Source organism: Entamoeba histolytica, genomic scaffold, assembly GCF_000208925.1.
Source record: "Entamoeba histolytica HM-1:IMSS scf_1104750516425 genomic scaffold, whole genome shotgun sequence".
Classification (NCBI taxonomy): domain Eukaryota; phylum Evosea; order Mastigamoebida; family Endamoebidae; genus Entamoeba; species Entamoeba histolytica.
Genome location: NW_001914883.1, coordinates 29,521 through 44,927, shown reverse-complemented (window position 1 = coordinate 44,927; position 15,407 = coordinate 29,521). Strand labels below are relative to the sequence as shown.

The 15,407-nt window shown below is 23.2% G+C and overlaps 4 protein-coding genes across 4 annotated transcripts in view; 2 read left to right on the top strand and 2 right to left on the bottom strand.

Annotated features, from left to right (window-relative positions):
* EHI_013040 (adaptor protein (AP) family protein) overlaps positions 1-2,574 on the bottom strand; it is a gene marked incomplete at its 3' end in the record, with an annotated part of 3,282 nt that extends 708 nt beyond the window's left edge. Inside the window, exon 1 of the mRNA XM_001913489.1 lies at positions 1-2,574. This exon is cut by the window's left edge and continues 708 nt beyond it. Within this exon, the coding sequence (XP_001913524.1) occupies positions 1-2,568 (2,568 nt within the window). The 5' untranslated portion in view covers positions 2,569-2,574.
* A 134-nt stretch (positions 2,575-2,708) lies between these two features.
* Positions 2,709-3,180, bottom strand: EHI_013030 (uncharacterized protein; the record flags this gene model as incomplete). Its single annotated transcript, XM_651232.2, has 1 exon — positions 2,709-3,180. The coding sequence occupies exon 1, from the start codon at positions 3,168-3,170 to the stop codon at positions 2,709-2,711; it is 462 nt and encodes a 153-aa protein (XP_656324.1). The 5' UTR covers positions 3,171-3,180.
* Positions 3,181-3,276: 96 nt separating this feature from the next.
* EHI_013020 (uncharacterized protein) lies at positions 3,277-5,295 on the top strand (the record flags this gene model as incomplete). The annotated part of the gene is made up of 1 exon (XM_651231.1): positions 3,277-5,295. The coding sequence occupies one exon, from the start codon at positions 3,277-3,279 to the stop codon at positions 5,293-5,295; it is 2,019 nt and encodes a 672-aa protein (XP_656323.1).
* A 135-nt stretch (positions 5,296-5,430) lies between these two features.
* EHI_013010 (uncharacterized protein) lies at positions 5,431-15,380 on the top strand (the record flags this gene model as incomplete). Its single annotated transcript, XM_651229.2, has 2 exons — positions 5,431-5,621; positions 5,702-15,380. The coding sequence occupies 2 exons, from the start codon at positions 5,431-5,433 to the stop codon at positions 15,378-15,380; spliced, it is 9,870 nt and encodes a 3,289-aa protein (XP_656321.2).
* Positions 15,381-15,407: the final 27 nt, after the last annotated feature.

Sequence of the window (15,407 nt, the reverse complement as noted above, 5' to 3'; positions counted from 1 at the left end):
AATAAAGGATAAATATTGTTTGTCGATGCATTTAGCAAGGATTTTATATCCTTTAGAAGTAGAAGTAATTTCAACCATAACGTCGATGTCGTTAAGGAATTTAATTGTGTACATTAATAGTTCTTTGTCATTAGCCTTTTTTGTTGCAACTAAAATGAAAGTAGATAATTTTTGAAGTTTAAGTTCAAGTCCAGATCCTTTATATTCTTTAGACATAGTATTTGGAAGAGAGTTCCATAAATTAGCACAATTAGCAATATCAACTTGAGACTGTTCTTTCATTAATAAACCAATTGGCATTTCAAGAACATAGAAATAAATTTGTTGTGTAGAATTAGCAATAGCAACTTCTAAACGAGAAGAAACAGGAGTTGTAATTTCAGGAGGAATAAGTCCAACTGGAAGTAAAGCACCCCAACGTTTATTTGGAGGAATGGCATCAATATTTAATTGACCAGGAACTAATCCAAAAACATTTTTATTAAATTGCATTTGGAAATTAGTCATTGTTAATGGACTATTATTTGTAATTTCTAATTGTAAGAATAAACTACCACCTTCATAAATTAATGAAGCATCAACTTTCATATCAGTTGGTGTTTTTGGTAATGCAACTAAACGATTAATTGGAACAGTTTGTTTTCCAATAGAGAAAATATCTTTCATTGAATCATTTCTCTTTGAAGTATCTTCATCAAAGTCTAAAACATTTTTAGAAGCAGTTCCAATAAGATTAGAACTTCCTCCATCGAAGCAAAGAAGATCACTCATTTCACTTCCACCTTCTTCTTCATCTAATTTAGCACTTACTCCAATTTTTTTCAATTTTACTACAAAAGATGCTGGAACTTTTTGATAAACAGCAGATAATTCACCTAATTCTGAAATAAGAGAATTAAGAATTTGTGGATGAAGTTGTTGAGTTTGGAATGTAATGACATCACGTTCTTTTAACATAATATCATGTGTTTGTTGTGGATGATCAAATAAAATTCTCCAATAAATATGTGCACGATCTCTAATATCAAATGATGCTGAATTAGATGCTTCACTTAATGCTTTTTGTACTAAATCTTGTGAGTCTGGTTGTTGAATAAATAATTTAACTGATGCAGTAAGAAGAGCTAATTGAACATTAAGTGGTTCATCAGCAAATGAATTCATAAATTCATTAAGAAGATCAAATGAATTAGTAATAAGTTGATTATATTCTCCAATAATCCAAATCATAGCAGCTTTAGCATTTGGATCATCTAATGTATTTAAATTATCACATAATTTTGCAATTACTGGAAGATATTTTTGTGGATATTTTCTAAATAAGTCTTTCATTACAATACATGCTTCTTGTACAATATAATTTTGACCTAATTCAATTAATTCAACTAATTGTTTAACACATCTATCTGCAACTTTTTCTAATTTTAATGCACATTTTCCAAATGCTTGAACTGATTTTCTAACAAATTCAATATCAGCTGAAAGAGCATATTCTTTTAATTCTACAAGAATATCCATTACATTACTTTCATTAACTAACATTAACATAATTTCTAATTTTTCTATTTTAATATAAATTGGTTCATCATATGAACAATAAAATGTTCTTAATTGATTACTAAATAAATGTGGATATTTTTGTATTATTAAATTAATACATCGAAGAGTAATATATTGAATTTCATAATCATGTTTAGAACTATTACTTAATACTATACTAACTAATGGTGCAGATAATCTTTTACAATAAATATTAGCAATTTGTGGTGAAATTACTTCTAAATGTTTTAATACAATTTTTGCTGCTGCCATAACAACTGATGGATTATTATGTGTAAGTTTATTAATTACTCTTTCACATATATTTTCTGCTTCTTTTGATTCTTTTGGAATATATGTAGCAATAGCATCCATAATATAAACTTGTCCCCATTCATTACTTCCATCTAATGCACTTAATAATGGTCTAACCATCTTTTCTTCAATAATCCATTCTTTTCCTCCATTATTTCCAATTTCATGTAATGCTGCAATAACATTAGAAACAACCATTTGATTATCATCTAATAACATATCTCTTAATGTATTAAGAAATCCATGTTGTTCAATATTAACTGGATCCATACAATATAATTTTAAAACACAAAGTACTGCTGTTTTTCTAACATATGGATCTTTATCTTTTAAACATTTTCCAAGTGGTTCAATAAAATATTCAAATACATTTTGTACTCTAATACATCCCATAGTTCTAATTGCTAATGCTCGAATGAGTGGATTAGGATCACTTGAATCTTTAACAAATGAATTAACAACTAAAATAGCACGTTCTGGTTGACTTCTAGAGTAATTCATTAAATACAAATAAACTAACTTCTTGAGTTCTAATTTATTTGTTTGCATACACTTTAAAACATCAATGAAAAGCATAGAAACATCTTTTCCTTCTGTCATTGCTGCAACAATTCTTTTAACTGCTTCTGTTCTAACATCATCTTTACTACTATTTAATTTTTCTCTAAGATCTTGAATTTCTCCTCTATGACTTGAAACAAAATACTTTGACATTGTTGAAATTTTATTTATTTTAAGTTTTTTCTTTAAAACTTTTATTTTCTTTTAATTAATGAAAAAACTAATGAATAATTAATCATTTATTTATTTCTTTATTTCTTTCTTTAATTTTTTTTTTATTTATTCCTTCTTTTTTAAACAAGACATTTATTAACTAACTGAAGTAATGTTTGTTTTTCAAGTGCTGCTGCTATTCTTTCTTTATCATTTAATTGTTTATTAACATCTTCTTCAGTTTGATGTGTTCCTTCTGTTAAATAAATGTCTAATTTAATACGTGGTGGAAGAATTCTCATTAACTTAGTCCGAATAGCCAAACCAATCAAAGTTGCCATTGTACAGTTATCTACTGTTGGTGTAAATTTGACAATAATATGATTTCCTTTATCATCAACACTAATTAGATCAGGACTTATTACTTTTAATTGTTCTAAAGTGACAGATGGATGTTCTGGGTCTTTAATTCTTCTTATATGTTCATATATTTCTAATTCATCAATATCTTCACGAATATTTAAATCTTCAACACTTTCAGAGATAGTGCGATGGATATCTAATTCTTGGTAAACATGAGGTGTTGGATTTGATGTTGTCATTGCAGAGTAGAAAAATAAACTAAATGTTTTTTATTAATCAAGTTTTAAGATTTAATTTGTTTTCATTTGTTTTGCATAGAAATTTAAAGGGAACTTAAAAAAATTAATGAATATTCTTGATATTAAAGAAATTCAACCATTGAAATATGCAGATAATTTAATTGATAATATTTGTAATAAAGGATTGATTGAAATGATTATGAATAAAACATTTACATTCTTTGTTTTACAAGATGGAACATTTAGATATTACAATTCAAATGGAACATTTGGTGGATTTGATGAATTAGGAGAAGGAAGAACGTTTTCTATTTTTAATGAAAAGACAAATATCATTATTAGGGGAGATTGTACTGGAAAAATCTTTTTTGATATGTATAAACAAGAAGAAGATAAATGGATTAGTGCAGTAGATACATTTTTTGTAGAAAACAATAATAAACTTTCATTTCATGACCCTGAATTATCAAAAATGTATTTCTTTGTTGGAGAAGATATATTACAAATCTATAGTTATTCTGTTGTTTTATTAAATGAAAATAGTGAAAAAACAGATAAAATTCAAGAAGCAAAACATTTCGCTGTTTTAGTTCAAAATATAGAAGATGTTCAATTAAAAGGAGTTGCATCTAATGTTATTATGTCAAAATATGGATTATTCATTATTCAACGTCAAAATATTCAATTTTACAAATTTATTACAAATGAACTTTTAGAAGTTCAAGCAACATCTGGAACATTTAAAACAAATGACTTTAGAGTTGTTCAATATTATATTCATCCACAAACATCAGATCTATTAATGATTTCAGAAAATGGAGAAATTTATTTAATTGATTCAAAGTCTAATCTTCTTATTCCAATAAAAATTGGAGTAATTAAACTTCCAAATGAAGATTATAAAATTCATTTTTATTATAGATTCCTTATTATTTTAACAAACCATAGAATGTACATTTATAATATAAGAAAAATGAAAAATCCAATTATTGTAGATACAATAAAGAATTATGAAGTATCATCTATTGTTCCATGGAATAATCCAGATGTGTCTATTGGATTTTATTCTAATTCATTAAAATCATTTAATGAATATTTATTTAATGAAAAAATGAAATATTCAACTGATATGAAAGAAGGAATGTTATATTTTCTGTTAAATGATTTTAAAAATACATTAGTTGGTATTCAACATTTAAATTCTCAATTAATCACAAGGTTCTTAGATAGACTTGGAAATGATCTTCCTCTAATTATTTTCCTTTCAACAAAACCTGAATATAGAGAATATGCTATAAAAAGATTTAAAGAACGATATAATCATGAATATTTAATAAGTATGGCTAATGGATGGAATCCTCAAGATGTTGAAACATATTTTACTGAATTACAACAAACAATACAACCAGAACATATTTTATTACATACTCCAACAAAAAAAGAATGGGAACCTCAAAAATTTAATTTAGCTGATGTAACAGTTCAATTATGTAATAATCCTACTGAAGAAAAAATTGCTAAAGTATATTCATTACTTGGAATTACACATGAAAATCAAGTTATTTCTATTCCTGATGAACTTATTACATCAATTACTCATCATCAAACAAATTGGCTTAGACCATTAATAATTCCATTATTAAAATTAAAACCTTATGAATTATTACAACATATGATTATTATTACTGATGACCTTCCACAATTAGATGTTATTGTAATGTTTCAACAAGTTTTTACACCTATTGATTTATATTATCAAAAACATCAACTTAATAAAGATCAACAAATTGTTTATGCAATTTTCATTACTGTTATTTCATCCTTTAATAAAGCATTAGACAGTCTTACTGATGATTTAGTTCCTATTTTCCTTGAAAGACTCCTTGCTTTCCCTTTAGACAAACTTACTATTAGTTATAAATTACTTTGTTCTCAAGCTTTACACAAATCATTGATCAAAGGAAATATGGAATTGGCAGAAATTATTTTTAAGACTATTTGGAGAAGATATACACCATCAACAATTGAGAATATTTTAGAGGATATTCTTCAACAAGAATTATATGAAAAACAAACGACAGCAGAAGCACAACAATGGATAATAAAGAAAATTTCATTGAATTAAGAATAACATTTTATTTTAGAATTTTGTTATTAAAAGAATGAACTTAAAAGAAATAACTGAAAAGAGACTTATTATTTTCTTTTTTATTATAATCAAATGGAACAACCGTCGTTTCAAACAAGCTGTCTTCAAACTATGGTTGAAAAAATTGATAAAATAAAAGAAATAAATGATCCAACAATGATAGTAGAATTAAGACATCACTTTCAAGAATTTATTAATACACTTAATTTAGCAACAAATTATGTAATTGAATGGATAGAATATATTCGTAATAAAGATTCAGAATTATATGATCATTTATATTTATTATTACAATTATATCAGTTTGTTCAATACCATTTAATGTATTATATTATTTTTGTTTAAAAAAAAATGTCTTTTAGGATAAAAGTAATTATTATAGAGTGTTTATTATACCTAAAAATCAATCTTTTGTTAATGAAGATGATAATCAATCATTTGACAAATATAAAAATGAAGTTATTGGATTACTTCTTTTAGGATTTATTTATACAGTACATTGTTTCTTCACAATTTATTGTTTCTTCATTTCTATCATTTCAACTAAGTCACGTCAAATTTCAAAAGAACTTTATCAAGTTGGGAATGGATATCAAGGAAATCCAATACAAAGATTAAATGAACTTGAAAATGAATATACAAAACCAATATATAATTCAATTAGAATATTATCGAATGAAGTATTTAAACAATGGAAAATAAAAACACAAAATAGGATGAAGAAGTTTATTGAAAATAGTAAAACAAATTCAATTACAGAACAAGCACTTGTAGAAGAATTAAAAATTCATATTGGTTTTAGATTTAAATTTCTCAGAAATAAAGATACATTAAATATTAATTTAGACTTATTTCCTTTCAACCATTCATACAGAAAAGAACTTTATTTTATTGAAGAATTAAGGCAAATGAAGATAATATCAAAAATAGCAATTCCTACACAAATTCTTTGTATAGATGTAATAAAAGAATATTCATTAGATAATACTTATGAAAAAAATGAACCAAGTTTTTTTACTTATATCAATGAAATACTCAAGAAAGACGAATTTTATACTAATATTTTTGAATTATCAACAAATTACAATATTTATAGTGACAAATCAAAAGAAAAACAAGATATTGATAAAGTATTTCAAAGACATAAAGAATTATTTCATAAACTTATTATTGCACAAGAAAATAAAGATAAAATACATTCTAATATTAGGTCTAGAACAATGGAATATGAATTATCATTACAATCTCTTCCAAAGATTAATAGACCATTAAATCAAATAACAGAAACATATTTTATTTTAAAGACATTATTTGAAAGAATGTATTGTGTTATTGTAAATTCTATGGATGTTAAGTCATTAAGTGTTTTAATTTACAAAAGTACATTTATCTTTAGAAATTTTCAAAGAGTTATTAATGTTTATTTTACTGCACCAATACAATTAGAACAAATGAATACATTAATTAATGAATTAGTGACATTTATGACATCAATTAAAACAATGCCAACTACAACAATTAAAAATGAATTATTATATAAAGTAATGATATTAATAGGATTAAATGATATAGTATTTACAAGTTTAAGATATAGTCATCAGAAAAAATATTTGTTTTTAACTGTTTTTGGTTGTATTTATCAATTAAATGACATTCATTTAAAAATTAAACAAATTATACAAACAAAAGATCCTAATGAAATTCCAATATTTATGTTATCTAAAATTTATAGAGACATATTTAATTTATATATTGTTAAACTTCAAGAATTCTCACATGGAAATAAAATTATTAAAACATTATTTGAAGATACTCCATTAGAACAATTATTACAAAATACATTGAAATATGATGAGGGAGATATTTCTGTTGAAGCAATAATTTTATCATCTTTAGATGCATTAAAGTCAGTTCTTGGAGTTTCATTTTCACAAGTATTTGTATCAAATGGATTGTATTTAGTTGGGATTAGTAATTATTGTTTTACATTTATTAGGACAATACTTCATTGGTATTTTGGAACAGATAAATCATTAAAATGGAGATTTATTGATATTTCACATAATGCAATTAAACTCTGTTTATCATCTGAAATTATTAATGACCCAGAATCAGAAAAATGTGGAGTAATATGTAAATTAATGGAAGAAATCAAAGAAATAAATGAAATTCTTCATTATGCAAACGTAACAGAAGAAATGTTTAATAAGATATTTAGAACATCATGTAATGAAATAATAAAATTATTTGAGTCATTTGGATGGTTAATGAAATTAGATTTTACTAATATAACATCACCAGGATTATTAAGAATAAGTTCATTTATTAAAATGGGAAGTATTTTAAAAAGATTTATTCAAAAACTTGAAGAAAAAGCTAATTTTGATACAGAAATGCAATTTCTTCATTTTCAAATAATTGGAGTAATTAAAGGATATCTTAATTATATATTATCAAATAAAACATATGGTGTTATTTCAAATCAATATCCTGATTTTATGAAAGTTTTTCATATATTTATTGAACAAAAGAAAGAAAAGAATATAAATAAAATAGAAAGTATATCAAGACGATTATTATTAATGATTTTTGAACGAATTAATTTTGATGAATTATTTTTTGAATGTATTAAATTTAATTTTTCAAAAGAACGAACTCATGAAGAAGAAATATTTATTATTCAAAGAGTAATTCAATATTTTGAATTAAAAGACTTTATATATCCTTCAATTACACAAAGTGATTTTTGTGATTGTAAATTTTCTATTTCATTACTTCAAACAATTTCACAGTCTAAATCAACAGAAATTGGAATTTTAATTCTTACGATATTATCATTTAATATTGAAATATCTTCATTATTTGCTACTCTTGTTGCAATATTTAAAAAGTATATAACATTCATAGAAATAGATTCAAATAAAATAGAAGAATTAACAGAATGGATTCAAATAACATTAAGAACTTTAGAAGTATTATCAGGAAGAGGTACAAATTATGATTGTCTTATGCAAATGGCACATACAATTTTAAAAACACTTTATTATCATCCAAGAGACACACTTACAATATTAAATCCACTTTCTCATATAATTAAAGTTTTAGAATTATATGTTAATAATAAAAATACAGTTTATATTCAAGATATTATTTTTAAAGTTATTAAAGTATGTGCTATGTGTTTTAAAGTTGAAAATAAATTAAAAGATGATAAATTTTATATTATTCAATTTAAAGAATATATTCATATTTGTGTTAAATCAACATTATTTTATATTTCAGCAATAAATTGGGAAGAACCTAATATTATGAATATTCAAACTGCTTTTAATAAATTTGATTCATCAATTTCAGAATTATCAGAAGAATATGATTATAAAGCTTGGAAAGAAAATTGTTGGAAATATCTTATTGAATTTATAAGTGATGTATTTCCTGTTCATTCATTGATTGATTATCTTAAACACATTATTAGTACAATTAGTTTTAATTTATTATTAGGAATTCATTTTAAAAAGAATGCAATAACATACTTCTCTATTGTTAGTAATATTCTTTATCAATCACAAAGATTTGAAGAAATTTTAATTATTGGAAAAAGTATTTATCAATTTGCATATGATAACTCACAAATTGGAAATAGAGAATTTATTAAAATTCATAAAATTACAAAATATGAAGCAATGTTTATGAAAATTATTGAAGAAAGAAATGAAATAATCAATATGTTTTGTCTTCAAAAAATTAATAAATTAATAGAAAACTTTGAAGAAATGAAACAAGAAAAGAAAAATACTAAAGAAACAGATAATACAGATATAGATACACAAACTAATCAAAGTGAAGAAGAAATAAAAAGTGAAGAAGAAAATGTAATTAGTGAAGAAGAAAGTGAAAGTGATAATGAAAGAATTGGAAGTGAAGATAATGATAATAATGAAAATATATTTGAAGGAATTGAAATGGTTGAAGAAATAAGTAAAATGATGCATTCTATATTTATGACATTACAATCAATTGAAATGGATAAAAAATCAAGAGCAAAAGCTAAATTAATTAGATTATTAACAAGTGTAGCAGAACATTTTTTTAATACAGCAGATAGTTTAAATGATAAAATATTACCTCAAAATATTATTACACAAACAGAAAGATTAATGGTTGATGCATTATGTGTTAGAGAATTAATTATAAATCTTATAGAATTAGTTATAACTATTAGAGCAGTTATTAGTTGTGATAAAGAAAAAAGAACAAGTATTTTAGAGTATATTGAATTATATGATAATTATAGTGATATGATATCAAAAATTATATATGATATGTTCTTATTTTTAAAACTATTTAAAACATTTAATATTAAACGAGGGAATGAAACAAAACAAATTTTAAATAGAATGGTTAGTGGATTGATTTATTTTTTTGTAACACCATTTATTGATATTCAAATTCATGATTCAACATATGTAAATTCTTTTATTTATAATCAAGGTAGAAAAGATCATATTATTGAAAATTCACATGTTGCTTTATTATGTGCAGAATATAAAGAAATTAGTAAACAAAATGAAAAACTATTAGATAGTTTAAAAGAAATGGGAGATGATATGGATGAATTTGTATCGTTTATTGGAATAAGAAATGATATTGTTGAAAGTGTACTTCCTAATATGGAAATAGAACAAGAAAAAGAATTAGCACAATATATTCAAGAACGTGTATCAATTTTATTAAATAATACAAAACCATCTTTCTTTTTCTTAGCACATGTTAGTCTTAAAGCAGTTGAATCATCAAAATCACTTTCAATTCAATTAAAATCAAATCCAATTATTTTTACATCATGTAAAAGAGAAGCATTATGTCTTAAATCAAATTTAAAATGTTTAGTTGCAATGATCAATGTGTTTGTTGCTATTATTCCTAAAGAAGAACCATTACATCATTGGATGGTAGAATTACAAAAGAAATTTATTGAAAGAAAAATGAATATTAAAAAATGGTATAAAAGTGGTATTGAATCAAGTTTTAATGAAACATATTTTAAAATAATGGAAAATTTTGAAAATGAAGTTAAATTATTAGTAAGAACTGTTTGTTATACATATTTTTTATATTCATTAATTATAGATGAATTAGGAGATATTATTCATAATATATCTATGGGATTTAAATTAAATACAAAATATGTTAAAGATGTAATATTTGTATTAAGTTGTTATACAGGAAATTATATTTATCATAATCGAATGGTTGCAAATTTATTTGATAAAGTTAGAATCTTTATTACTACAACACCTTATAATAAATCACAAGTTCCTGATATGTTAGCAACAATTGAAGAATTAAAACAATGTCTTGTTTATAGAACAAAAGTAGAAAAAAGAACACAATCATTAGATTTAGAATTATATAAAATAAAAAATCCAAGTCAAGAACAACAACTTAAACAATGTGATGATTTACAAATATTATTACAATCACTTCAAACTATGGATTTTGGTTCAGTTACATTTAGACCTAAATTTGGATGTTATGTAATAGAATCAGAAGAAAAAGAAAAATTACTTGATTTAAAAGAAAGAATACGAAAGAATGAAGATATTTCAAAAGAATATATTATTATAAGAAATGAAATATTACAAGAATTTATTCGTTTAGTATTTCATCTTAGTTTAGAACATTGTATGTTAATAAGACAAGTTGGAGAAACATTTGATTCTAAAAGAATATTATATCTTGAATTTTATGTTTCAGTTATTGTTTCTCAAACAAAAATTTTATATGACATTATTAAAATTATTTATCCTGGAAATGAAGTAATGTTAAATGAACAATATTTAAAATTACTTGATATTCAAAAAGAATGTTCATTAAAGAATATAATGAAAAAACCTATTAATGTTTCTGATGTTCCAAAAAGAATTTTTGAAGTATTTCAACCAACAACTAAATTTGATAAAAGAATTGATAGTTCTGGAATAGGAATTAATGATGATATTACATATTTACCATTTTTTTCATTTCTTCAATTTGAAGAAACTATTATTTCATCATTATTAAAGAATGAAAAAGTAGATGAAATAAAAATAGAGATATTTAAAGATGCATTACAAATGATGTGTGATAAATTATCTTATAAAATAGACTTTACTCATATAAATGAATTGTTTCATATAAATAAAATTTATCAATTAAAATCTATAACAATTAATCTCTTTCGTTTAAATGAATTTTATACTACAGACGTTCCTTCATCATTTAAATTATGTGGGGAATTATTTATTGGATTTTCACATTTATATTATATTATAGCAAAAGATCCACAAGAATTATTTGAAAAAGGAATGAAAAGAATGAATCGAGTAATTGAATTCTTTTCAATAGAAACAAAACATATGTTTCTTGATCAATTTAAACATACTCTTTCACCTGAAATTATTAGAAATGTTATGAAATGTGTAAATGTTATTATTGATTCAATAATTATTAAAAAAGAAGATCAATGGATATTTTCAACAGATTTTGGAAAAAGAATATTATATTCTCAAATGTTAGACTTATTTAATTATTTTGGTTTAAGAACTGGATTAATGTATATTCATTGTTTTATGAGAAGAGACTTCTTATGTAAGAGAGAAGTTCCTTGGGTAGTTTTTTCATGTGTAACTCAAGTATTAAAACATCTTCAGAGTATTATGTTAATAAAGGTTGATGACCTTACTCTTGATAATTGTATTAAACTTTTAAAACAAAGAATTAATGAAGTTGTTCCTGTATCTTTTGATTGGAGTATTTTATCAACAAGAATAGGAGAATTACAATTACTTTTAAAGAAAGATCCAAATTCTATTTCTAAAATTGGTCTTCTTAAATCTCTTATGCATTTATTAAGAGCTTGTATTAGTTATTCTTTTAATACAGATAATAATAAAAATTTTAGACAAATGTTTGACATTATTGAAGTATTACATAAAACAATTCATGCATTTGATTTTAATCAAACACATGATGTATTTATTCAAACATTTAAAAAACATCTTCCATCATTAAATAAATGTATTGAAAAAACAATTTCAATAGATCCATTAATTAACGCATTTTTTGCCTTTAAAACATATCAACCTTTATTCCAAAAGTTATCAATATCAATGATTAATGAATGTCCATTCTCTAAAATTTTAAAATCTCTTATTGAAGAAAATATAAATGGAAAATTCAATTCTATTTTACTTACAGCTTTATTAAAACCATTTCAAAGATATCGTTATTATGAACCAAAATTAATAATGTTATTAAATGAATTATATGTATTACAACAGTCTCAAGATATTCATTCATTTTCTCCTGAATTTGGAACAAGATATTATAGTGCTTCAATTGAAATTCATGATATTATTACTATTTTATTTAATTGTATTGAAGTATTTAAAATGGTAACATCAAATGTATTATTAGAAAGTGCAGCTATTGAATTTAAAGAAATAGTTATGAAGTCTGAAAAAGAATTTAAAAATATGGAGACTTTAATTACAAATGAAATGATTATAGCAATTCAACAAAGTCTTAGAAAATGTTTTATTATTTATTCATTTATAGTTTCATATCGTTCAACTCAATTATTAACACAAACATTTTCATCAGGTGATAGAATTCAATTAATTAAAGTATTAAAAGAAGTTTTTCCATTAATTCTTGGAGATGATATGATTTTTAATGATGATGAATTTAAAGGAGCAATTTATCCATTGAAAATATATGAAGAATTATTAACATTAATTAGTACAGAAAACTCTTTTATTCAAAATAAACAAAGAATCAATGAATTATTTGAACAAATTTTATTATCAATTCATTATTGTCTTGAATATCTTCAATTAGGAGAAATGATGATGATTACTTGTATTGAATTTATAAAGAATAAAAAATATATTAATGAATCGTTAAAATATCTTGAACAAGCATTTGAAATGACAAAATCAATAAAAAGTATAATTATTAAATATGCTGATTTTATTAATCCATTATATGGATTAAATCTATGTTCTTCAACATTAGAAAATAAAATAAAACAAATTCAATCCCAACCATTAAATACATCAGAAATATTAAAAAGTCTTATTTCTGATATTCATCAAAAAGTATATGGAACAATAATATTTAATTATTCTTTTCCAGATAATTGTAGAAAAGTATTATCTATTACTAAATCATGGAAAGAAACACAAAGTTTATCAGAATTACTTAGATTATTTGGTGGGATTTATTCAAATGTTGGTAATGAAAAAACAAGGTCTTTCTTTAGAGAAGGATTTATTTCTGAAATAATGGTTTTAGTCCATAATTTTTTGACAAATGGAAGTTATCAATCATTCCAATCATTATTAACTCAAGAAATAAAAAATATTAATATTACTAATTTCCAACAATTTAATAGAAATACTATCTTCCAACAATATAAAAATATTATTAAAAATTCAATTTGTCTTGGATTTCAACAAATACAATTAGCTGCTGAACTTACTCATAAATCATTTAAATGTCATGCACTTAAAAAAATGGAGTCTGATAATGATAATAATATTGTAACAATACTTTCTACTGAAGAATTACAAAAAATTCATACTTTTATTCAAACATTTAAAACAGATGATGATATAATTCTTGAAAGTGAAGGTATTGTAACTTGTAGTGTAAGTTATGACCAAAGAATGTTAAAACATTTAAAAAATGTTATTCTTCAATTAGGAAAACCAAAAGACCAAATGTTTATTAGAAGTTATGTTGTTATTAGAGCTTTTATTGATTATTATGAAATTATGCCAATTCAAGAAGTATATAGTAAAATTGTTACATTATATACTCTTCTTGAAAAATTTGTTGAAACTGTTTATGCTGATTTATTATGGAAAAATGTATTTGAAACTTTTTATCTTAATGACAATATTGTTATTGACTCTATTACTCTTCAAGAACCAACTAAAATTAATCAAAAAATTCCTTTATTATTAAAAGAATTTGAAAATGTTGTTGTTACTTATTATAAAAATCATAGTAGTGACTTTTTCAGTGGAGAAATACTTAATTGTATTGGTATTTTATTCAATTCATTACAAGACATAGATGTAAGTCCGGAAGAAAATAAAATCTTACAATTAATTGTTATACAACTTCTTCATTTACACGCTAAAGTTAAAGATGATACTATTATTGAAGATATTTCAATGAAATATTTAAACACAAAAATAACTACTAATGAATTATGTATTATAGTAGAAAAAATGTATAATGTGGTTGTATCAATATCAGAAAATAATGATTCAATTTTATTATTAGTGAAAAGTTTAGCAAAATATTGTGAAAAAACAACTCCAGAGTTTAATTCTATTATTCCTAAAAATGCACTTAAAAGACAACAACTTAAAATTGCTTATTCAACAGAAAATTGTTTACTTCAAACTATTATTAAAAATTGTAAAAATCCTTTACTTGTTAAATATGGTAATTTAATTTCTGGTGACTTCTTTATATTATGGAAATTAGTTGATGTTTCTCATTCATCTAATTTTGAAGTTAATATTGAAAATCCTTATAAAATCTATTCGGGAATTGCTAAACTAATGAATAGAAGTATTGAAAGATTAGTACCACTTCTTGATGGTGAAAAAACTGGTTTCTCACTATCTTTTGAAGGTGTAGATGTTATTGAAATCAAATTAGTATCTAATGTTGATAAAAAACTTGTCAATAATATTTATAACGTTGCAACAACATTTGAACGTGGAGACACTCAAGAAACAATTAAAAGTATTGAAGACTGTTTAGATTTAATCTTATCTACTCTAACCCCACCATTTTCTAAACACTTATACCATACTTCTGACATATCTTGGGATCGTTGGTTTTGTGCATTTAGATTAAAAAATTGTTTCATTGACCTTATGTATGCAGTTTTGAGTTATACTTCTCAACACAGTGAATTAGATGATTTTATTAATCTTGTCACTAAAACTTTTAGAGACATTATTCTTCTTGCTAACAAATTGGCAGAATTTAATTAAATATTTTCTTAATTAAAAGTCAATTAT